Source organism: Dipteris shenzhenensis, chromosome 13, assembly GCF_047967505.1.
Source record: "Dipteris shenzhenensis isolate YYH24624 ecotype China chromosome 13, Dip_SZ_1.0, whole genome shotgun sequence".
NCBI lineage: Eukaryota > Viridiplantae > Streptophyta > Polypodiopsida > Gleicheniales > Dipteridaceae > Dipteris > Dipteris shenzhenensis.
In genome coordinates, this window is record NC_141608.1 from 45,048,570 (window position 1) to 45,073,197 (window position 24,628).

The window sequence follows — 24,628 nt, forward strand, 5'->3', positions numbered from 1 at the left end:
AGAAAGCCATGGATGAAGAAATGGATGCCTTGGAAGCAAATGCTACATGGGAATTGGTGCCTTTGCCTAAAGACAAGAATGCAATTGGCTGCAAGTGGGTTTATAAGGTGAAGCATAATGCAGATGGTTCTGTGAACAGATACAAGGCAAGATTAGTTGTCAAGGGGTATGTACAGACATATGGCATTGATTATGAAGAAACATTCAGTCCGGTTGCAAGGATGGCAACCGTAAGAGCAGTCATTGCTATGGTTGCATCAAAGAGATGGTCTTTACATCAGATGGATGTAAAGAATGCCTTCTTGCATGGTGATTTGCAAGAAGAGGTCTATATGGAACAGCCACCAGGTTATGTTCATGTTGTTCATGTTGAGTTTATTTGCAGGTTGAAGAAAGCCTTGTATGGCTTGAAGCAAGCAGCCAGGGCATGGTCTGACAAGATAGGACAGTATCTTGTCACTATTGGATTTCAGATTTCCAAGGCAGATTTCTCACTTTATGTGAGAAAAATAGAGAAAGGCATTATGCTGCTTGTCATTTATGTTGATGATTTGATCATCACAGGTGATAGTGATGAAGATGTCCTTCATGCAAAAATGCTATTGAAGCAGAAGTTTGAGATGAAGGATTTGGGAGAGTTGCGTTACTTCTTGGGCATTGAGGTGATTAGATCTACAAGTGGGATATGGCTCTAGCAAAGGCAGTATGGATTGGACATGTTGTCCAAATATGGGATGACAGGTTGTAAGCCTATTTCAGTTCCTTTGGAGCAGAATGTGAAGTTGAGCGTAGATGCAGGCAGGGATGTTTTTATCGAAGGTATAGAAATATATTATTATAATATACTGGCGAAATTTTTCATAAATTATTTTTAAAAGTTTCAAAGAATTGGCGAATTATATCTTTTGTTATAATTTTTGTTTCAAAACTTGGCTAAATATTCTAGGACATTTAAAAAACTTTCAATTTTTGCAAATATATTAAAAACTCTGTCTCTTCCGTTTTACATAATTTCAAAATACATGAAATAACTAGCATTTAGGATACTGTAGAGTATGCAAAACATAAAATTGTTTAAGGATAATGAATATCCTTCAAATCCAATGGGGGAAGAAAATTCTCAAAGTCTAGTTTAAATAGTCCAAAAAAACTAATTATAGCCTTTTCTTTTACAGCTTGACTTCCAGAGTGCTAATGCTCTATCATACGGAAAGCTACTAACATCATAAGAACAAGAATATAATCTCAAGCTAAGATCTAAGTTATCATCTAGCTTATTACGAAGCTTATTTTTCAAGTAACCGAGAGTACTAAAACACCTTTCATCCTCAACTGAGCCAAGAATAAAGGTTTGGCATAAATTTGCAAGCTTAAAGTACTCAGAAATGTTATCTTGTAGGAATGTACTGCGAGAGAGCTCGTTCCAAAGCCGAACCATCGAACCTTGCATTTGAACATTTTCCATTAAATTACTTTGCTGGTGCATGACTTCTCCAAAAAGGGAAGATTGTGAATAAAGCTTTCCAAAATCCAACAAACCATTGTACTTTATATTGTCCATGTCAATGTCCTGTCCAAAATGTTTTTTGAGAGCATCCAAATGATTCTTTAGACCTGCTTTGATATTTTCATAAGATCCATTGACCCAAAAATGTGGAAATAGGATGGTAAATGCTTCCATTAGGTCATTTCGTGGAAACCTACTTCTAATCTCATCTACCACTGCACTTGCAACTTCACTAAGGGCATTTTTCACCGTTTGTACTTTCTTTAAAAAAGCCTCTTTTTTAATGTATTGTAGTCTTTTGTGTCGTTTGTTTTCTCTTGTCATCCTGAAAATCTGATTGTTTGCACGAAGGCAAACATATCCTTCCTGGTCACATGTTAAAAGTGAGGAATCCCCATCTAGGTCTATTAAACTTTTCCAATCTTTGAACAATTTCTCGTCTTGAAAACTGGAGCTTGACTTCTTATCGTATGCTGTTGTTATACTCAAATTAGTGAGTTTTATTGCCTTGACATATTCATTGATATAAATATCCTTCGATTGCGACATTTTACTCAACATATTCATTTTGTCTAAAAGTGGAATAATTCCACACAATCCCAATATCGAATCTATGTTGGTCAGTTTATGATACAAAATATCTGCCTTTTCAACCTCTTCTTCTACCTCCATGTGCATTAAATAGACCAAAGTCCTGTATTCATCCCATAATCTTTTCACTGGCTGAACCAAAGATATCCATCTAGTATCCACATTCTTCAAAATCTTCCTCCCTTTTGTACCCACTGCTTCTGCAATAACTCTAAATTGATTGTATCTTTTTGGACTCTTGCAAAAGTAAGAGTAGCTTTTTTTAACCAACGTCTCGATTCGTTGTACTGATGGAAATGTGGACACAACTTTGTAAGCTAGATTTGTGCGATGAGCCATACAATGTATCCCAACACAGTAAGGAGCATATTTTGTTTCTATTTGTACAGAGACACCATTCTGACAACCTTGCAAGACTGAAGCACCATCACATGCAAAACAAACAAGTTTCTTGACCATCTCAGACTCTGTCACACCTCCATACTCTTTTAAAGCTTGGATCAAAACTTGCACTAAGTTATTAGCATTGGATTGTGAATCAAGTTTGTGTACATGTAAAAAATATGGTTTTCTCTTATTGTTTTCCACCACGTACAAATGTATTCCCAACCACGATGTAGTATCCACAGCTGTGTACTCATCCAATGACACAGAAAAAAACTCTGCAAGTTTTAAAGTCTCCTTTAAATTATCAATTATGACTTGGTTCATGTGGTTAACCATATCTGTTGCACTACTCCTTGACCAATGCATGCTTGCCAAATTAGGAACATCCAAAAATTGAAGATATGATTGGTAACCCGAGAAGTCTATCAGTGAGTGGCCTTGCTTCAATATTTGCATGATAGTTGAGAATTGCACTATCTTTTCTCTATCAACCTGATCATCGATACATTCCCAACGCTTTTTCAATGATCCTTCACTTTTATTTCTGCTAGACTCTTGTGCAAGCAAGAACTTATTGTACTCAATCTCATTTTTTAAGTGGCGGTTATTTTCCTTGTCCCATTCTTTGATCACTTTCTTTTCATTACTTGTATCTTCTACAGTCTTGTAAACCTTCCCACAATGCTTCTCAATTGTATCAATCTTCAATTGTAACCGTGCCTCCTTTTTCCTTGCCCATGTGCATATTTTACAAATGGCCCACTTTGGTGCATCCCCAGTGTCCACTTGTTCTATGTCTAACCAAGGATATTTGGCTACCCAATCTTCTTGAAAATTCCTACGAATATCCCAAGCTCTCTTTCTCTTCTGCTTACTTGAAGAGTTGCAACCTTGTGATGCATTATCAATGGCTTCTTCAGTTGGTGTTGACATTGATGATACTGTTTCTGACATTTTTCCACTTCCCAATCCAGTTAAATCCACTACCTCATTATTTGTCAATGATGTGCCAGCTGATGAATTTTCAATTCCAATTGCATTCCCTTGATTACAGTTTTGTGATCCTATCTTCCCTGCTTCCAAGACTTGAAAACTCAAATCCCTGTTAAAACTATCATCGTTAAGTAGTGATCTAGAACATTGATTTCTAGCATGATGCATTGTGCCCGGAGCATGTTCAGGAGTCCCATAAATTGCTTCATGATTCATGGATGATGCACTTGAGAGTAAATTCTCTGGTGTACTTGATGTTGTAAACATGTTTATATTAGTGCCCAATGATGTGGAAGGTAATAAGAAAGATGTCATTTTTGTATTTTTCTCTAGAGCTTGAACTTTCTTCTTTCTTCCCATGATAAGTACCTGTTTAAAAAATTATGTCTTTATTAGTTGAACATAAAATAGAACATAATTTCTTTTCTCTAAACACATGCTGAAAAAATAGCATAATAATTCTTATCCTTATAAAATTATGTGCACTTCACGTGTGTTGCAAATCAAGTATAACACACCTTCCAAGAGAAGAAATACTTTAATTTATTTTCATACAAATCTACTATATGAATACAAAATGAATATAAGTCCACCACATGAATACAACAACAAGATATTGCTAGCTTCGAAGCAACATTCATCTCATCAAGGGGCTGCATTGCTAGACTTGCATTACATCCAAAGCAACATTTAAAGGTAGACTGAGTATATTTTCTATGTTGCTAGCTTCAAAGCAACATTCATCTCATCAAGGGGTCGCATTGCTAGACTTGCATTACATCCAAATGTTGATAGGATTCTATAGGTATCCATAAGTGCTATTCTCTCTAAAGAATTCTCAGTCATCATCTTTTCAAAGGCATGTTTTTTAATACACTTTAATAGTGCACTATCAGGCATGTGGCGAGACTATTCAAAATACCCAATTGCATCTTCCCAAAACTGTATAATCTCTGTAATTATCCATCCTAATGCATATATGTCTGACTGAGGGCTATACACACCTCTCCTAGAAAAACATTGAAGCTCAGGAGATGAGTAAGAGACTTAATGTAAGAAGATGGCAAATACTGATTGAGGAATAAAGGAACAAATAATACCTTCATCTGTGGACATAAAAGATTTCATCTTCTCTATCGCATCTTCTATCTCTCTTTTGTCATCCTTTCTCGGTTGATGCACTACTTTGGGCATATCTTCTTTTCGTAGTCCTCGAGCAACCATATACCTGAGCTCATGCTTTTTACTTTCCAATATGTGAAATCTCATGAAGTTAGAGAAGCAATTGTATGTTGCATGCTTGCCTTCTATCAATCCTTTACCATAAAGTTCATTACACTCATGACACCAAATTCGCACATGGGGCACCCCATTGAAGTCCTCAGAATGCAACTCAAACTTATCATCCCTTGACACTACCATTTCCCTTAGCTTTGATCTAACTCTATCAGATTCACGTTGCCAACATTCAAGAATAGTTGGGCTTAGTAATCTACTAGAAAGCTTTGAAGACATGTGCACTTGGGCATCAAGATTTATGTCATCAGCTAGTTGAGTGCAATGTCTTTTACATGGATAAGGAGTTTCCTCTATGCGGCATAGACTTCTCTTGATGTGCACTAAGAGTTGATCATTGATTGTCCATCGTTCCTCTTGCCGTTTGGTTATTATATATTCGTCCTCAACAAACTCAAAGGGTTCCAATAGAAGCTCATCACCTTCAATTTGTTCACGAACATGAGAGAATGTGGGATGACCTGTGTCTCTTGTCACCCTAACAACACCTAATTCCTCCTTATTATCATAGTCAATCACTTGAATCCTGAAAAAAGATGCCATGATAGGAGACCGATGTACTTCAAAATAAAATGAGAACCTTAATTATAACCCCCCTCCACCTGTGTGTGCATGACCTGCAAAATTTAGATTGCCAATTTGTGCATAACTGGTGAGTTTAAATTTAATCATTATAATAAAAATTTGTATGTATGACTCATGGTGACTCATGGGTTTGAGTTTAATCATAATAAACACAAACTCTTCCCAAATTAATACACAATTCTAATACAAAAATATAAAATTTTGAAAAAACATAAAAATACATTCTAAGACACTTTATACTTTATTAAATTCAAATACTATAAACACATATACTAGTATTCAAAATGCAAGAAGTTACAGCACGAAGATAAAAATTTGAGAATTTAAAAAATATATAGATTATAGTACTTTATTGAATTCAAATAGTATAGATGCATATACTAGTATTCAAAATGCATTGAAAGAGTAACATTATAGTTTATAAACATAATTGTCCAAGAGTAGCTTTATAATAAAATCGGATTAATAAAACTGAGGCATCATCTCAACTGCAGGCCGCAAACATGCATGGGGTTGAGTGTTAAATCTTGCTAGTCGATTATTCATCTCAGCCAGTGTCATTCTATTTTGTTTTTCCACAAACATATAGTTAGTTGCATTGAAATAAATCTGCCGCAACTTGCCACTCCATGCTGACTGTTTTGTGTAATCCTCTTTGAAGTAGTATTCCTTACACTCCTTATAAAAATTAATAACCTCTTTAATCATGTATCCCATGGCAAACACATCTGATTCTTTACTGTAAGCATTGGTGTTCTCAGGGTCGATTATTTCTGGAGCTTGCCAAGGCCGGAGTCGATTTTGTCTTATTGCTGTACTCTTCCTGATCTTATAAAGTCACATCATCCATATCTGGAGTACGCTTCACAAAATTAACAGCTTCTCTTGATTCACTGTATCGAAGCAGCAATCCCCAATCAATGATGCCAACCCGTGGACTATGATTCTTGGTGAAATCTAGCATGACATTGAAAGGGTGTAGATCACAATGTATAATGCCTTCTTGGTGTACAGCTGCTAATGCATCAACCAATGCGTGTATGATGTCTGGGGTAGCTTCCACAAATGCCTTTAATCTCGTAAGCTGTACATCACTTAGTATTGGATCTGGTTCTCTCCTAGTGACTCCATTGCCTTTTAAGCATAACACTTGCTTTCTGAAAGTCCCTTTCTCAAAGGGTAGCTGCATCATCATGTCTCCAATACTCCCTCCATTGAAGTATGGAAAAATGTTGATCCAAGGCAAGCTTCTAGTAAATCCTATGCATCTGACAATACCTGGATGTAAGATCTGCATTCCATATTCTTTGTCAAATGACTTTAAGGTGTGAGACATGTTCCCTTTGTAGCGCTTTGCCGCATAAGTAATACTTCGAGGAAAGAAAGAGATGCCATTAAAAGTGACTTTAAAGCATACTCCAAATGATCCAGCACCAAGATTCTCACCCTCCTCTATAGCCTCATGGGGGATACCTAACACAATTGAACAATCACCATTCCTAAATGAATGTGCTTTGTGAGAAGCATCCCCGCGACTACCGTCAATAGCCAACCATGCCTCAGAAGTTGGATCACATGAATGTTTTGATTGCTCATATCGCACTCTCTTCGAAATAGTGAAATGTGAATCTATGTCTTTTGCCCTCTTGCTTCTACCCTTCTCCTCTTTCCACTTCAAATCCCAAAAACCTAATTTTTCCATGTCAATATTAGGAGGCACGTCATCTCGCAAGTCTTCTGCACATTTCTTCATATTTCCTATGATGCTATTGATCATGTGACGTACTCCACCTTCATTCATTTCACTCTTGGGCAACGTCTCTCCCATTGTGTTGGCTATGACCTCATTGTAGAAACACTCTATCCGTATTGCATTGCTAGTTATGTCTGTTATTTGCTCCTTGCTCATCTTACTTATCCCTATACAAAGATGCTGCCTAATGACTTTGAGCCAATTTTTCCTTTGCTCTGCTTGCATCTTTTCACAAAAGGATTTCTGGCAAAACATGCATGAAAAAACCAAGTATTGAGAGAGAATCTAAAATATATTCATATTTTAAATAATCAATGAACACAAAGTTAATTACAATAAAGAACACAACGAACTCCATTCTTATGAAATTTGCATCATGCTTGCATGGGCCTACCATTTGAGTGTGTGGAGAAGTGTGTGTTAGACACTAGATAATCAACATTGGAAGAGTATTTCAAATAATATCCAATGGTTGATGACCCACAATTGATTAAAGATAAGATTCAACTTAGAATCCTTATACATATGCAGCTTTCAAAGACCCCATGGATAGGCATTAATCAAAGACACAAATATCATTGGCTCTAGCATTGTTACCTTAGATGTATGAGCATGAATCTCAGATGTATATCTATTGGAAAGTTTACAACCTCTACACACTAGCATTTATGCAATGGTCCCCTATATTCTACACAAAATATTTCGAAAGAGGACAACAACATCAAAAGTCGAATAAACGACCAAGTGTTGAAGCCGAAACTATCATACAAGTTACAACACTGATAACCTACAACGACACTGAAAGCCAAATAAATGACCATGTGTCGAAGTTTAAACATTTGTTTTATAAAATAAGCTACGACAACACTGAAAGCCGAATAAACGACCTAGTGTTGAAGCCTACTTATTTTATAAATTATATATCTAAGAAACAACACCAAAAGTCGAATAAACGACAAAGTGTTGAATTCTATTACTCTTCTAAGGTTGAGAGACGACACATACAGCCGAATGATACGACCAAGTGTCGAGCTAGTTTCAAAACAATGAGAAGGAGTCCTTGTAACGACATCAAAGGTTGAATATTACAACCAAATGTCGAAATGCAGACTTACTTACTTAACCGCACATATAATCGAGTAATACGATCCAATGCGGAAAGATAAGCACCATGCAAATGCATGGCCCAAGTAATTGACTCAAATATTACATTACAAATCAGATGATCGACGTATTATGTCGAAAGGCTATATACGACACCACGTCGATATCTAATAGTCATGTAATATCAAGAATAAAGAAGTTATGACATTGACATACTATATGAAAAGACGACACTACATCGAACGTACGTGAAGAAGAAACCCCCCCCCAAAAAAAGATTATCAACTTATCGAAAATTTGCCAACAGATGGGTTATTAAGCAGAGAAAGAAAAGCTATTATACCTTTATTTCAATTATAGTTTTGATTTTGGATTGCTAACTAGGCACAAAGGGAAAAGAGAGTCTCCTTGGTGACCTGCACAAATCCAAGGGACAATTAATAGGAGGGATCAATCTGGTCATTCTAGGAAAAGCAAAAAGAGTTGTTTGTCTTTGAGTCATGGTTGGGCATAAATCTGTAAAATATTACAGTGCAATGACTACTTAGATGCTTGCAAAATTTGGGTCAAAGAACAAGCAGTTGAAAGTTGAATCAATAATTCTACATTTACTATTTAGCATAAAGTTCATGCAGGTCAAAGAATAGATTCAAGCTCTCAAAAAAAAACAAATGCAGCAATCAGGTTGCAATCATATGAGGTAAAAAGGAAGCAAAGATGGCCTAAGAAAACAACAGACCTGATACTGAGGAAAAAAACATCATAATAAGTACAAAAAACTTGCCTGGCACCTGACTAGAACTCTGGCTGAAGCTTTACGAGAAAGAAGGAGCTGCCCCAAAGCAACCGTCACTGCACAAACGAAAGACAACACATAAGAAACCCCCTTTTAGAGAAACCAAAAGAAAGTAGTTGGAAGAATTTGTAGTACCTGTATATCCAATAATGCAAAAACAGCATTACAAAGCTAAAGTATAGCAAATACATGTTTTATTAGATGTCTTGGCAGCCTGCTAATAACATGGATAAGGATGCCTCCATGGCCAATGCTTATGTGGTAGCAAGACTACCACATTAACGTGGGTGGGTGATCTGCCATGTGGCAACTTTCAACATATAAACATGTAATAAAAAGCAAAAAGAGGTAACCACTAACCTTAGAGTCACTACTGCTTCATTGCATGTGAGATATATTCTTCTCTTTTATGCACGAGAGAGAGAGAGAGAGAGTCTCTTAGACTCTACTGTACGAGACAATTAGCTGCATCAACTTAGCTTCAACAAGCCAAATATCTTCAACAAGCAAGCAGGACTGCAGCTCCTGCAACTCCTACAGCTAGCACTAGCCACACAAGGTGGCTCATCCTCAAGCGGCATCAACATACAACTACTGGCAGCCGTGACCATCTACTGCTCGCTCGCATGCAACGACTCCTTCTATTCATGTCTATGGGTCAACTGGACCTTAAGTTCCATGCTTCAGTAAACGGCGCTTCCTACCTTCTTGCTGCACTTAGTCGCGTCAATAGCCTCAGCCTTCAAGATCCTATGACTTCAAGCTCCCGTGACTTCTTCTGCCTTGCGCGACTCCAAATGGGTGGCTCATTGATCTCTAGCTAGTCCCAAACAGCCGACTAGCCACAGCAGCAACGGCTTCCTCGTCCATCCAGAAAGCTATGCTGGCCATCAATAAGCCGTAAGCACGACTTGCTACTCCAAAGCTACGGGCCAGTAGACCTTCTACTAGCACTCCAGCTAGCCGCACCGTCAACGATCCTTGACAACCTTTACTCCAACAGCCGCTCTATCGGCACCTCCTTGGCAAACAAAATCTGCCTCCCATCGGCCTAGCTTCATCGGCGAAGATAGTTTGGGGAAAGACGAACGTTCTTTACTCGAGATGCATCGACTGGCACGCAGATTCGCCCACCACGTAAGGAAGTCTCAATCATGCAGCTGGCAGAACACAATACTCAGCCAGCTGCGGACATACAAAATCAGTTTCCAGCCTTCTCAAATATTGGCGCACGGTTTAGAGAGGGCAGAGAAACCAACCATGTACGAAATTCATTGCCGACAAGTCACTCCTCACCTTTCTTCGTTCCAACCGAGTTCAGAATTCCCTCCTCCGCAATATTCACCGTTGTCACCTCTTCCTCGCACGAGGGGACCAGGGGCTTGTCGAATTTCTCCAATTCTAAGTACAAACCATCGCGTCAAAGAACATGTGCTGGACCAGATATAACTGAAAGAAAGAAAGGAAAGCTAGAAAAGAATCCGAAGCTTACTGACCTCTCACAAAATTTCCACTTTTTGTGTCCATGGACTTAGCAGCTGGAACCGCGTTAGGAATATCACCATCCTTGTTACCAGACAATAGATGATGAGGAACTTTCCTTGTCGTCAACTTTTTGCCAGTCGATGCATCTCGAGTAAAGAACGTTCGTAAGGAAAGGCGGAAAGACGAAGGAGGAGTGGTGCTGCAGCAGCAGTAGAGGGGGGGTGGCGGAAAGATGAAGGAGGGGTGGTGCAGCACCAGCAGCAGAGGGGGGGTGGCAAAAAGACGGAGGAGTGGTGGAGTGAGGGGAGGCGGAGGAGGAGTGGTGGAGTGAGTGGGGGGTGGCGGAAAGACGAAGGAGTGGTGTTGCAGCAGCAACAAAGGGGGGGTGGCGGAAAGACGAAGGAGGAGTGGTGCTGCAGCAGCAGTAGAGGGGGGGTGGCGGAAAGATGAAGGAGGAGTGGTGCAGCACCAGCAGCAGAGGGGGGGTGGCAAAAAGACGGAGGAGTGGTGGAGTGAGGGGAGGCGGAGGAGGAGTGGTGGAGTGAGTGGGGGTGGCGGAAAGACGAAGGAGGATTGTGTAAAAGATGGAGATGAACCACAAAATCCAGCTGGATGAAGACGGCTATGTGCAGAGGAGGTGTGGGGTCCCAAAGCTTGACTGGGAGCCTATCATTAGTCCTCCATTAATCAAAGAAGGAGGCCCATAATGACAGCCCTCCAAGATTTGTTTTGTTCATCCACTTCTTTCTAATCGCACGAATTGGCCATGCTGGTAGAGTCCATGATATTAATGATTGAGCCAATCAAGTAAGCTCACCTATCACAAGAAGATCATATGGTCTAACTATTTCAAGAGACTAGGATTGTTTTAATGTAATTTTTTTTACAAAAGGACCTCTAATAAAATTATATAACTTTATATAAATAGATGGTAAAAGAATTTAAAATATATATAAGAACCCAAAAACGCCCAAGAGAAGCTTATTTCACTAATCTTCAACAACAAATAATAATAATAAATATTCATTACAAGCTTAACTAAAAGAAATCAAACCTATGCACTTAGATAAATACAAAGAAAGATTAAAACAACTAGAAAGGCCACCCAATAAGAAATCAAAACTAAGATCACAAGACCCGAGATATCCCTAAAGCCTAACCTGCCCACTCTAACTCTAATGAACCAAGACTTTAAAATTAGCTACAAGATTAACTAAAAGAAATGAAATGAAGTCTGTGTCTATATGCACTTAGATAAATATATAAATGAAATTAGATTATATAAATATATAATTTATATCTAAAGCCAGCTAGGAAGATAACCCTTAGTGTAGACCTCGTGTAGACCAACTAAATGCAAGATCAAGGACCACAGGATAAGAAATTGAGAAGCTATTAGACTCTAATACGAAGGGATCTTACTACCAATTGATATCAAACTCTGTGTGCGTGTGTGTGTGAAAATTAATATATAATTATCTATAACTATGATGAAGTGAACTCAAAGCGAAAGATACTACTTCTAGATGAAAGTGTGAATTATATAAAAATACAGATCTATAAGTAAATATATACAAAACAATTAGAAAGGTTGAATGTCACTTTTACCTAATTAATTAAATGTCATGACATTTATAACTGAGATAAGGAACCTAGAGGAAACCTAAAACACTTTATTTTTATAACTCAAATATTTATTATTAATTGGTAATACATGCCAACCGTATTATAGCCATATATCAGAAATATATTAAATGCAATAACGTATAGGAGCATATAACCTTTGGGACCCTTCTATGAAAGCAACTTTGCTAAACCACCTACTAATTAGTTGGATGAAACAATAACACTTTAATAAGAAAATCACAAATTACCGACTTAAAATTTCTTCCAAATTAGGAAAAATATGAGCATCAATTCTTTGATCACCGCATAAATTTAAACAGGGCATAGATTTAAAAACCAATAATCCATGGCTAGCAAACCTAGACATATGCTCCCATCATATAAAAAATGTGAAAGATTATAAAGATTACATATCACCACAATAATCCAAGGTAGGGATTTCAACCATCACAGAACATAAACCACTCAAGCTTCTGAAACTTTTGTAATTTTCACTACCCTTCTGTATTTTAACATTTAGGCCTTGATTTACTTCCTTATGTATATATATATCTGTAAGTAATGAAATTAATAATAACCCATCTGTTGAACTCACGTGATAGGGTTACATATGATGAGTGACTCCCCCGAGGCAAACATTAAATGTTAACACTAGATTATACTTGATTGCACAAGTCTTCTTTTGGTGCTTAATTCTATAGATCCACCCAAATTTTTAAATTGTATATATAATATGTTGGCGAAAGTTTCCAAATATATTTATCTATTATATAAAACTTTGGCGAATTTTCATGGACTTTATTTATAATTTTATAATCTTAAAGGCTAAACTTAGCTCTTTTTTTAATTTTAGTTTCAGATTCTGGCGAATATACTAAGCTCTTATTTTTATAAAAGCATATAAACTTTCACAAGCCATATAAAACTTTCGCTTATTAACGAAACTAACGCGAAAAAATCATCCATGGATGCAGGTGAGCTTCTAGAAGACCCTACTATGTACAGACGTATAGTAGGAAGTTTGATTTATATGACTATTACCATGCCAAATTTGAGCTATGTTGTTGGGTTGGTAAGTCAGTTTATGCACGCTCCAAGGAAACTGCATTTGGATGCGGCTAGACGCATACTGGACTGGGGTTCAGATATAGTTGCATGGATACACTGATGTTGATTGGGCTAGTAGTATTTCTGATAGACGATCTACCAGTGGATATGTGTTCTCTTTTGGGAGTGCTGCAATCACTTGGAGTAGCAAGAGACAGCCTAAAATTGCCTTGTCGAGCATAGAGGCTGAGTACAGGGGTGCAACAATGGCTGCATGTGAGGTAACTTGGTTGCGTAAGCTACTTTATGATATGCATCAGTCTACAGATGGGCCAGTTGTCACCTATTGTGACAACATGAGCAGTATACACTTGGAAAATAACCCAGTCTATCATGCTAGAACAAAGCACATTGAGGTGCATTATCACTATGTGTGGGAGAAGGTTCTCGTAGGTTTTATTGATCTAGTTTATGTCAGCACAGAGGATCAGGTAGCTGACATATTCACGAAGGCATTGGGCACAGAGAAGCTACGCAAGTTTAGAGACCTTCTTGGTGTGCAGGAATTGGGATTGAGCTCAAGGGGGAGTGTTGAGATATCGAGCTCCACTCGTGATATGCCAGGGTGACTGTTGTGCATTTATGTCACCGACTTGTTAGCTGCAGATGCGATTGGTACACCACCCATGAATAATAGCTAGATGACAGCTATCTTTATGTACTCTAGTTAGTGGCTCAGTTAGTATGCCACCTTAGTTAGCTGAGTTTGGTTTGAGACCCACATATAGTTTTCACCTATTCCTTTTGTACTTAGAGAGTTCTTTTGGCTTTCACAACGAAGAAGAGGAAAACTGTTTTCAGCCTCCACCTTTGTGTGTATTCCCCCATTGTGTATGTGAGAAAGTTGCAAGTGAGACTCCTTATTTCTCTCCCACTCTCTTCACAAAGAGAACTCCATCAGCAAAAGAAGCATCCAACTTTGTGGTAGAAGACAAGGACTTTGTCTTTTGAGCAACTTGTCTTTGAATTTTTGTTTATCATCACTTGGTCAAATTTTGAGGTTCTTTGCCTGGAGTAGTACTCCAAAATGGAATGTCATGTCTTTTGTAAATCACCTTTGGTCACCATATGATGTAGGCCATGTGATATGTGTTTGGTCTATCCCATTTTTGTAAACCTTGACCCTCGGGCACCTTTGCAAGCATGAGATCCTAGACATAGATTTATCCTTGACCACCATGAGATGGCCATGTGTGACCACCATGAGATGGCATGAGAAACTATGAGACTAGATGTATCCTTGGCATTGCAAGAGGCAAACCCTTGAGGGGGGGGTATGTTGGGATAACTATGGTCAAGGGCTTGCTCTAAGGTGCATGTGTGCATCTAGGGGAGTCACATCTAGTGCTATGATGTATCTAGTGTGTGACCGAAGTGATGATGTAAGCCAAAGGGCCCCACATGGGAGGTTCCTTTAATTTAGGCCAGTCCCACTGATGTAGGGGCTGATTGCCACTGATTTAGGGGAGGTGCCTACACCATCCTCTCTTTCTATAAAATGGAGGTCATTCCTTCATTCTAATACATGGATTTTGCCTCACTTGTGCTCTCATTCTTTGTGCCATGATGCATCTCTTCTACCCCACACTCCTCTACAGGTACTACAAAAAACCTTGGGCATTTGCATCGAATATTTTCTCTCTAGGTTGGATATTCTCAAAGCTTTGTAAAATTAGCCTTTACAACATGTATGACTTGCAAGGCATGTGTATCACATCCTTTTCGGAACCTCTACTCTGTTCCTTACGAAGCCGAGTACACAGAATTGATCCTTCGAGTAAACGTCTTCCATGTGCAAATGTTGTCACTATTATATGTCAGCCTAAATATAACAAGAGTCATGCGGTCTTTGGCAGCAGGACAATTGACATCAAGGTCATTATTGGATAATCCTTTAATATCTTGGAATCACAAAGAGCAATTTCGCCAAAGCATTGAAGATTTATTATCAGATACTAAAGATATCCTATCTCTAAATCTCGTCTCAAGCCCATTGTTACAACGATACAAGACGATGCTTGAGAGGCCTCATCTGAGGCTAGGAATCAACGTTGTCACAGCAGATGTTATCGTAGAAATAATAGAAAAACATTCTGTTGATTCCCCATTTGAGGCAATGGGTAGTGCTCATGACAGGAACTATTTGTCAGTCTTAGAGCGAATTGACCACATTCCAAATAAGTCACAATTTTCCAAGCCAGCGACGAGAGAAGTTGGAACTATCATGATATGTACAAATGGAAATTTGATCGAATGAGAAGTGATTGCAAGGTGAGGAGCTAACACTTGAGAACACGCTTTTTCCATTCCTATTCCCTTTTGGTCAGGGTGCACACGATGGCCGACTCTTCTTCCATGAGTAATTAAAAATGAGAATTTTAACATTATTCTCGCTATTCACACTATACAAACTATATTTGTTGCTCATGTACCAAGTTCGCCAAGCATTCACGATAGCGCATGGGACACAGATTGCTATTTTACAAAGAGATATCGATCAGAAGCGTCGTGAAAGACCAAACATGACAAACGACGGGTCAATGAGACGTTTTAAAGTTTGAAATACCGACCACCGTCTTGGCATCGTAGGAACTTGAAGGATCTAATGACAATGGTTGATGAGTGGGGCCTACCTCACATGTTCTTAACGTTGAAAGCTGATGAGGTTACGGACACACGATGGTTAGAGTTTGACGACCTTGAAGAACTCGTCAAGCAATATAATCCACAATTCATCTGGCAAGACTATCCCGTTGAGTATGTAATGATTTTCCACCTGAGGCTTCAAAAGTTTTTACAGCAATATATCTTAAACGGCTTATTGGGAAGAGTAAGGCATTACTTAGTCAGATACAAAGTGCAAAGTCGCGGATCGCTCCATGCGCACATTATGCTATGGTTACATGATGACAATGATACGTTGAGCGAGTAACGAATGAAATAGATGCTCACGTCCCATTCGAAGAAGACAAGGCTTCACAACTTCCACACCATTCATTAGAAATGAAGTTATGCAGCTTGTCTAAAGAAAGCAGATGCATAGATGCAATAGTGCTTGTAAGACCGATGCACGACCATCTACCAAGTGCAAGTATGGTTTTCCTTTCGAACCATCTAGAGATGAAGGCATCTCTAGATTCGCTGACACATTGATGGATGTACTACCTTGAGATCAAGCCGTGAGTTTAAGGCAACCTCCAAATTCTAGGAGATATGGATTCACCATACAATCTTTTTTGGGAACTTTTTATACCATTCCTTAGTTTGGAAAGTGTAGTTAGGATTGAGGAATAAATGGAAACTTAAATAATTCCATACATTCTTAGGCAAAATATCATAACCATAAACAACATTATGATGAAGCCACAAGCTATCAGGGGACCCTTATGTACACCAATTGGAGGAGTATGGACATATTCATTGTTTTGACTTCTAACCTTGTAGCATGGCTAAGGAGTTATTAGCATTCAATCAAAGGAGTGGACCTTAGAACCCCATGAGGTTATAGTTGGCCGCCTTTGTTCATCCTCCTCACATGTGGTACAAGGGAAGTTTGGACAAAACTTGGGCGTCTTTGGTCAATGCTTGTTGCAATTCACTATTTGTTAAACTCTTGCGAGATGGGATACTTGCTAACTTGAGATGGTGAGATATGTTGTCTCATGGCCTCGGCTAATCCAGAACCTTATGAGAATTGGTAAAATGATTTAATGTATTAATTAGGGGGCATCATTGCAAAAAGAAGACCTAGGTTCAAATTTGGCCAACTAAGGTGGGCACGTACCTGTGTGGCCCAGGGAAACATGCAAGACTTCAAAACTTAGAAAGAGAAAGGCCAAGACATGAACTAATTAACTCACCCTTGTTGTTGGAGACAAGAGCCAACTCAGATCATGGAAGGCCTTGTGAACTCGTGGTAGAATGACTTTCTCCTTGCCCCGCCCAACTCCCAACCCCACACTGATGGGGCCAACAAGGAGAACATAGTCCTAAATTTGTGAAAGAGTCCTGGCAAATAGCTGTCACCCTAAACTTGCAGAATGTCCAGTTCGCGTGCGTTTTTTGGGTATCGCCATGTGATGATTTGACCCTGGTGGGACCGGGGCGTGTAAAACGGACGTTCCTTTCTTACAGGCGTCTGAACTACGCAAACAACGTCCCAGATATATGATGACGTGGCGGCGCAAAGCGACGGGGTTCGGTACAAAAGCTTGCCACGCGGCAACCAATGGGAGTGCATGGTGGCCACATGCTGCCCGGGTGGCAGGCCCTGCAGCTGCAACGTGTCGGCCCTGTTGGCGACCCGCTATCAGAGGCGATTTAAGTGTCTGCCGCTCTTTTATTAGTCAAACGCATAAATGCCATTAAAAAGAAATAGTATCATTGTCTCAACTTAGACCATCAATCTTGTCTCAGGCTTTGAAAAGACCCTTCCCCAATTGTCCCATTTTCAATGTGGGATTTCCATTACGTCCTCGTCTTCACTCTTGCCTAAGCCTTGCGGTGTCCTTGTGCTTTCCAATCCTCTCCACTTTGCTTCCTTGCGAGGGTCACCATTCTCACATGGCAAACAACTTTGAATCTTGGCCACCCGAGTCGCTACCGGTGAGCATTCATCAACTAGCAATGGACTAAGAAGAGTCACCCTCATTAATGCACTTATTTTCTCTAAATCCTCCAAACCCATGGACACTGTGACAAGTTTCATAATTTTTATCCATGCCCTTATGAAGACACATGTATCACATGATAATCCCATTCCTTGATAAAGCTTCCACTCTTTTTCTTTATATCATGAGATTTAATCACATCTAAATATGAAGCACACCTCTTAAAGCATTGATTGTTGCTTCGAAACACTAAAAGTGGGTATGGGTTCGAAACGAGGGTTAGTTTGTACTTGCAACTTTTTGGGTGTAAGCAAGAGTAGCAGATAGTCGAGCATCAAATGAGACTAAGTGTCAATCATTGTTTAACTCCAATAAGACTTAAGTTGGGGATCAAAATTCATGCCTAGAAATTTGGGAGTTTTGAATCCATTGCCAAACATGGAGGACCGTTCCATCATGCCCATGAATGTGACAAGGTAAGCTTCAGTGTTCATTGCCTTAAGACAATGAAGTGTTTGTAGTTGGATCTACCTTTCTTTAGCTTGTGCTATCTTTGAAAGTTCAAACTTATTAGTTGTGAAAAAATTTGTTTGTAAATGGTTCCCATGAGAATCCATCACCTCATTAGATGGGCTATATGGATACCTTATTTGCACGATGCATTTTTTAAGACTATATAATGTCTACACCTTTAATCACATGGCATCGCACATATGAACTCCTCAAATTCTAGGTTTTGATGGTAACTTTAAGTAAACCATTTCAGCCCATGAACACATTCGTGTTATAGAGATGCCTTTCTTTGATCTACTCCCACTTATGTGGCTTTCAAAGGCTTGATCCTTATTGACGTGTGCGCACTCAAAGAAATCTAAAATTCTTTGAATGTTCATACATGATAATGATAATGCATCTTGCATGTGCCTTCAATAAGAGACATTGGTAATGTCTTAAACTTGTTGCATTTCATGTGCTCAACGTAACATCATCATTCTCAAACAATGTATAAAAGGAGTGACAAAATCTACTAGTCAAATTCCAATACAATAACTAAAAAATTATATATTGTATATGTAGGAAAAGATTTTACTTCAAACAAAAAATATAGCATCTATTGAGGAGGCAAAATTTTGATGATGCAGCTTCATATTGTTAAGATCAAGAAAGGGGGGGGGATTCAACTTGAGAATAAATGGTTTTCTTTGAGAGGGGAAATGTTGTGCAACACACATCATGGGTGTAGATATACCCAACATATATGATGCATGTAAATTCAAAAGTGATATGAATATTCTCCGGAGTGTTTTTTGTATCTCTTTGGCTAGATTAAATTATTGAAGCATTATTCCTTGAGGAGTCATGAGTGTAGCAAAAGACCTCTTTAGGCATCTTGTGCATAAATCTTATGTTATAGTAACTTATGTAGCCCATTATGTACTATGTGAATCATTCTTTGCATATTGTATCTCTAGTATATGGCCTTTGATAGCCTTATTTTAAAAATGCTCACAACACACTAGTATGTTTAAGATTAGCTCATAATAAACAAGTAAATATATCTTTTAACTACCTTCGAGGCACTAGAGGCAATGATGTTGATATGCTGACAAAGAGAAATATACAATGTTCAGTGGATTTTAGAGTAAGTTATCATGTTCAAAGGGAAAGCGGGAGTAATGGATGCCTAGATGATGTCAAGATGATATAGTCTTTGGTCAATAAACTGAAAGGAATATTGGAGCAACTCATTAGCCATGATAGGCCACATATCAAGGCTAAGGTATCATGACGTACTACGATTTTGTTCTTTTTCAATAGTAAAGGAAATAATTCAACCCTTGGAATTCAACTAACAACTTATTATCCATTACACAATGCATAGGCTAGTGAGGCATGACATAGTGAAGGCCAGGTACATTATTTACAGGTTTTTGCAATGTAATTTAGAGTTGTGTGAAATGTGTGCACCTTAAAGAGCATAAAATAATGGCATATGGGATTGATATATTTGATGCATCTACATAAATTATACGGCTGAGGGATGTTCAATGAACATTATATAAATAAAAACAATTTGAAGGGCAAGTAAATGATGTATTTACAAAATAAATAATGAAAAAATTAAGATGCTCTTGTATGGCCATGTAGCTTGAAATTGAGTCAATGCAATGATGGAAAGAAAGTCAAGGAGACTAGCCACATGAGATGGTTTAAGAAGTTTTACGTTCAATATGATGTGTAATAGTATTCATAGACAAGAGTGATATTATCTGGAAGTCCTATGAAGTAGAAGGGGGTGAGGTGTTTGTGGTCATATATGAAAATTTTGCTTGGAGTTTATATGAAATAATAAGGCATATGTGGACTATCATAGTAGGTAAAGAATATAAAATGTTAATTCTCTTATAAGTATCATATGGAGAGGGCTTGGTTGATCATAGCATATTTTGGTAGAGCATTCTTTAGTAATGGGTATGATGATATGGTGGGACAAGTAAGCACCGAGATCGAGGGAACATAATGTGGAGGGCCAGTCTGGCAAAAGAAGCAACAATTGGTACAAAAGCAACATGTCTAAAGATGACAACCTTTACAAAGAAGAAAAACTCACATGCAAAGGACATTCTTACAAGGAATCCTTCATTGGAGAAATGAATTTATACGACAAGCCTTTTTACTTGTGGAACAAGCAAGTGTGTGTGTGTGTGTGTGTGTGTGTGCGCGTGTGTGCATGTGCGTGTGTGTAAGGGGTGTGTGTGTGTGTGAGAGAGAGAGAGAGAGAGAGAGAGAGAGAGATACCTCGAAGAATCTAGCCTTGGTAAATGCAAAAGAGCTTTTGTGTGAAGATGGAGAGTTAACTTCGTGCAATGTGATCTTGAATTGGTAAATGGAAAAGAGCTTTTGTGTGAAGATGGAGAGTTACCTTCGTGCAATGTGATCTTGAATTTACCCCCCCTTTTTATTTCTATGAAGAGAGAGAGAGAGAGAGACAGAGAGAGAGAGAGAGAGAGAGAGAGAGAGAGAGAGACATGGGGAGAGGGTTGCACATTTTCCATTGGGCGTTGGCAATTGAAAAAGGACTTTTGTGTGAAGACTTAGACTTAGCTTGGAGAATTGTGAGAGTGGCTTTACTCGTCACATTACTATTCTCTAGGGAGTTCTAGAATGGAGAGATAGCACTATAGAAGGACGTGGAGACTTTGCTTGCAAATTTTTTGAAAACATGAATCACCATGTGATCTAGTGAGTTGGCGGGAGGGGAGGACACGAGCAGTTGAGCGAGGCACATGGACATGTGTGAGGGAAGGGGATGGTATTGCTTGGATGTGCACTATGCCACGTGGGAGGGTACCCTACTAACGCTCCCCATGGGAAAGGGGGGCAAAAGCTAAGCAAAGAAGGAGTGCTCATTTTTCTCAACAAATCACAAAAACTTGGGGTTTCAAAAATTTGCCTCCTTTCTTGAAGAATTTGTGGACTTTAAAGCTAAAATATAGCACAATTGCCTAAATTTTTGCATATTTTTAACACGATCGAGAAAAGTCTTTTTAAAAAGTGCAAATGAAGATGTTGTAGGTGCATTGTATAGAGATTAGAGGTTCTCTATGAACGCTCCAAAGAACTTAAAAGCAAAAGGAAGAACATAACAAGAATTAAGGTTAAGTATAATTGAGATTAAGAACTGAAAGAAATTCTAACTTCATGATGAATAAAACAGAAAGCATTTAAGAAGGGAGAGGGGGGGGGCAGAAGGCATATGGGTTTTCAAGAGGGATAGCTTTCTTCTTCTTCTTGTCTCTCTCATGAGCTCTGGCTATGGCTATGGCTATGGCAGCTCCAAGCTCCTCTTTCTCAATCTTGGGAGCTTCCATTCTTGATGCAAAACCTGCCATAGCTCTCTGCAACATCTTCCTCCCCAATCCCACCTTTTTTGCTCCACATTCTTGTCTAGGATTCCTCTCCAAGCCGCCTTTCTGATTTGTTTTTCCGGTGATTTTGCTCACCCCATGCCTCTGCTTTCCTGCTCCAAGAATGTCCCAAAATCACCCCATGCCTCTGCTTTCTTGCTCCAAGAATGTCCTGCTTTTCTAAGGTTGCTTTTGTAGGATGAAGGAGTGCGTTACGGTTGTGTTGTCTGTGAGAATTTTGTTTGTCTGTTTTGGGTTTTAGGATTTATGAATGTTTTCTGTTAGCTGCTGCCTGTTCCTTTTTCGTGGCTCTGAAAGACGGATTTAGCTGCTGCCTATCGTCTCCAACTGATTAGTTTTTCCGTCGTTGGTGCTCGCAGAGTTAGGTTCTTCCACCCTCCCTCGGTGTCTGCCATGGCGATAGTAGCGTTTGTAGTAGCTTAGTTAGAATCATGAAGCGCTGCTTTCGCGCTCTCATATCTTGAAGATTCACCTTGGCACCAAGGCTGCGAAGATTAGCCGCATTAGCGTCTCTAAGTTTCGACTCTTCTCGCCGATTCGTGACTTTGCCATCACGCATCTGAAGGATACTTGGCCTTCGCGAGGTTTGCCCTTTCGATTTCATTCTCCTTTTCTGGGTTTGATGGAAATAGCATATCTCTGTGGTATGAAACTGATAAGCTCTCTTTCTTGGCGATTCAGGATCATATCTCTTTGTGCGTTGCGAAATCTTCGTGATCTGCGCGGCCAGGCCGAATCTTTTTTGGCTTGTAGCGGACATCCTTGCCTTCCCCAATGGACTCATCCTTGCAGGGAAACCTCAAAAATTTTAGGAACTATGACGAGGACTACGAACACGAGAGTTTGATTGAAACGCCCTACGTTGGGTCATACTATGGGGACGACGGCGATCTCTATTACGGGCCAGGATATCAGAACTACAGAAACAGGCAGTTCTATCTGAATAGCTACAAGTTCACAAGAGAGCGGACGTTGTCGGACAGGTTGAAGTCATCTCTGAGCAAGTTCAAAGCCGCGGCGTGGGCTGTGATGGCGTGCAACTACAAGCCTGTGCTGGCGAGAAAGATCAAGCAAACGTTTCATTCCACCACCCATTGCCTGAGGTGCGGTGCTTCGCGTTTGCACTTACCGAAGTGTCTGAGGGTATCTGGATAAACTGCAAACCAGCCATAGCCTTGTCTAGGTAACAAGAAGCTTGTCCACCATAACTTCTGATTGAATCTATCTCCATCTCGAAAAACTATGGGCGAAAATCTTTGGGCTGTTTCCTTGCAGATGTGCCTGCCCTTCTTAGATCACAGTGTGCTGTTCTTTAGATCGATCACTTCCTCCTGTACAAATTCTGGCCATCATCTCGCGAATGCTAAGTTTTTTGTGGAATCCCCGAATTGTAAGTATGGCATACCAGATCTAGCTTTTTTTTGTGTAGCAGTGAACTGCTTGCCCAAAGTTTTGCACGCGGTGTTTTCAAACTACAAATAGTGTTGAATTTTGATTGGGACAACAGAGAAATTCACAGCAAAACTTTGAATGCTACAAATATATAGAGACTGCAGAAACATGGAGTTAGCTGAGTCCTGTGCATGTTTTCCTAACCCTGATATTGGAGATACACAGGATTTTTTTTCCCTTTTTTCTTGGGAAAACAGAAGAAATCAGCAGCCTTGTAAGGCAGTTTATATGAGTGATGGTACACGCACATTAATTGAGTGCTTTTAGGTTTAGTGTGTCCTTATCTGGAAGAGAGCATTCTATAATGGCTTTGGGGTTTCGGCATGGCACTAGGATTTGGCATGATATTGTCATGAGTCAAGTTTTGTCTTTTTTGTTGAGAAATTTCACCATCTTTCCTTAGTTGGAATTTGACAATTAACCATAAAAATGGTGGGGTGCTTGGCCATCCTTTACAATGGAGGGATATGTGATTCTCATGAGACTTGTTATTCTTCAAATCCTTGGTAAAACATTTTTGTTTACCAACTCAAGCACACGAGTCACATGTCAATTGTTAAACGAACAATTGACTACCTTATTCCAGCAATATTGCATAATCTTGAAAATTTTTAGAATGTCTAGAGCACATATTTCACAACCATGAATCCCAGAGGGCAAAGGCGAGGGCAAAGGCCACTCAATCATAAGTATTTCTTTACATGCACTCGCCATTAGAGCCTAACGAGATATAGTGTGGTGATCAAATATGCACACACATGCGAGAGAGAGAGAGAGAGAGAGAGAGAGAGAGAGAGAGAGAGAGGAGTCAAGCTCACAAAGTATTTTACTTTGTTGTAAATTGACATACCAAGACATTAATGACATGCCAATCATAAATATATATGCAATCGAAGTTCTAAGCTATTATATGAAATCTAGTGCTTGACATTCCATGGTGCATCTATTTCATCATGATTTGATTTTCATCAATAGGGGTCCCTAATGTTCCAAAAATAAAATTCATTAATTAGTTCACAGAAGAGAGGGGAGGGGTTTACGAGAAGCTTCATTGAGAAGCTTCTGCGCTAATGTATCCCACTTCCCAACAGAGTAGAGTAGGGAGGGGAGACTGGGGAGACGAGCGGGAGCGTGGAGCAGGGAGAGGAGCAGAGCAGGAAGAGCGAATCAGGGGGCAAGTTAGCGAATTAGGGAGCGAATTAATTAAGTAGGCTTAGGTTAATTAAGTAGATAGCAATTAGGGGAGGTGGTGAGTGAACAAACTAATTGAATTTCGAAGAGCGAGTGAATAGGAGAGTGTGTGATAGCAATGCTATAAGGCTTAACCAAGATCTTTGTGCAGTTACCAAATGCATATTTGAACAAGCACTTGGCTCCAACTTGTGGGTTTTATGGGTTTTACACTGT

The 24,628-nt window shown here is 39.2% G+C and overlaps 1 protein-coding gene across 3 annotated transcripts; it reads left to right on the forward strand.

Annotated features, from left to right (window-relative positions):
• The first annotated feature begins 21,612 nt into the window (after positions 1 to 21,612).
• Positions 21,613 to 23,592, forward strand: LOC147895460 (uncharacterized). 3 transcript variants are annotated; one of them, XM_087383951.1, is made up of 4 exons: positions 21,613 to 21,830; positions 22,129 to 22,353; positions 22,451 to 22,952; positions 23,045 to 23,592. In XM_087383951.1, exon 3 carries the CDS (start codon positions 22,544 to 22,546, stop codon positions 22,922 to 22,924), a length of 381 nt encoding a protein of 126 aa, XP_087240077.1. In that variant the 5' UTR covers positions 21,613 to 21,830; positions 22,129 to 22,353; positions 22,451 to 22,543; the 3' UTR covers positions 22,925 to 22,952; positions 23,045 to 23,592. The 3 variants fall into 3 exon arrangements, with proteins under 3 accessions (XP_087240077.1, XP_087240076.1, XP_087240075.1); XM_087383950.1 differs by having other exon boundaries at positions 21,613 to 21,933; positions 22,451 to 23,585; XM_087383949.1 differs by having other exon boundaries at positions 22,451 to 23,585.
• Positions 23,593 to 24,628: the final 1,036 nt, after the last annotated feature.